Raw genomic sequence first — 1435 nt, 5'->3', positions numbered from 1 at the left:
GCCTCGCACCGAGGACCTATCCACGTCATCATTTACCCAGAATGCTTTGTGTGTAAAAATGACTCCGTCTGTGTAATATATTTTTTTTAAATTTAGTCTAAAAATTATAAAATCTAAACAGTATTTTTACAGACTTTATTTTACAGTTAAAATAAACGCTTATCAAAGAGTCTAACGTTACAACTAATCGTGGATCACTTTAAAATCTTGAAAAGGATTAAGGCATCTCATGCTCAGAATATGAGTTGTCAAAGCCTCTCAGCTACCACATCCAAATTTACTTCAGTTTACTTCATTTAACCCTTTTAGTGTTGATGATATCATTTAGCGGTGGAGGCCATCTTGAATTGGGTTGATTAGTTGCAGAGATACATCCAACCTTTACTTCCTGAAAGTGTCCTTTCAGCCGGTTGTTTTTACCTGAATCTTTAGCTGATGGAAAGCTTTGCTCTTCTTCCTGAGAGGAGCAGAGAGCGACAGCAGGCCGCCCTGGTCCACGTGGAAACGGCGCTCATTGTTGCCGCTGATGATGTGGAAGGAGAAGGGCGGGCCGTTCTTGGGGGTGTCTCTGTCCGTCACGACCAGCTGGAGGATGCTGCTGCCGATGGACTCGCCCTCCTGCGGGAAACAGCATCATTATTTTTTTTTTAATTTAATCAGTTCTGCTGCAGGGTTCCAATAAATAAAAAAACACAGGTTCTGCTTYGCAAACCCAAACCTCATCAGCACCGCCTCCTGATGTTGTTTTCTTAAATATGATGTCATCATATTGTAACTTTTGCACCAAAGGACTGAACCTTTAACTAATTTAATCAAAAATGATCCAAAACTGTTTGCTGTGATGAATGACTTGTTTTTATTCTCATCTGCTGAGCTGGTTTTTCACAGGGGCCCGATATTAATAGAAACCACTGGTCCTTTACAAAACAGGTTATCAATYTCAGAACACAACACGCCTCAGGAGATGGATGGCAGGAAGGCGTACAAAATATGGAGTTACTGGGCTAAAATATGCAACAGCCCATGTGAAGCCTTTAAAATTGAAATTATAGCACGCATCAGGAGACGCAGTCACGTTTGTCAAAGAAAAAACATCATCGGGCTGTGAGGGATGTGCAGGTGGAGCTACTGAAAATAAGGATTTATCTTCGACCAGAACAAATGTATGGAGGACCGAAACTGACGTAATTAGAAATAAAAGCCTAAATATATAAATGGACCAATGAATAAATAAATAAACTTAAAATGCACAAATTAAAATTATAAAGGAGAACTTTACCTCATGTTTTATAATTTAATTGGCTTTCATATTTATTTTTTCCAGCTTGGTTCCAATAAATTAATATAAATAAATAATGTTAACACATAATTTAAATGTTAATGTTTTTTTAAATACATATTTCACATAGTTTTTCCTTTTACTTCTACATGCATT

The 1435-nt window shown here is 37.5% G+C and overlaps 1 protein-coding gene across 1 annotated transcript in view; it reads right to left on the bottom strand.

Annotated features, from left to right (window-relative positions):
• The window catches only part of fat2 (FAT atypical cadherin 2), a gene marked incomplete in the record, with an annotated part of 140869 nt that overhangs the window by 33708 nt on the left and 105726 nt on the right, over positions 1-1435 (bottom strand). The window contains 1 exon segment of the mRNA XM_014026517.1: positions 421-618. Within this exon segment, the coding sequence (XP_013881971.1) occupies positions 421-618 (198 nt within the window).

Source organism: Austrofundulus limnaeus, unplaced genomic scaffold (assembly GCF_001266775.1).
Source record: "Austrofundulus limnaeus strain Quisiro unplaced genomic scaffold, Austrofundulus_limnaeus-1.0 Scaffold562, whole genome shotgun sequence".
Taxonomy (NCBI): domain Eukaryota; kingdom Metazoa; phylum Chordata; class Actinopteri; order Cyprinodontiformes; family Rivulidae; genus Austrofundulus; species Austrofundulus limnaeus.
This window is presented reverse-complemented; position numbering and strand designations above follow the sequence as displayed.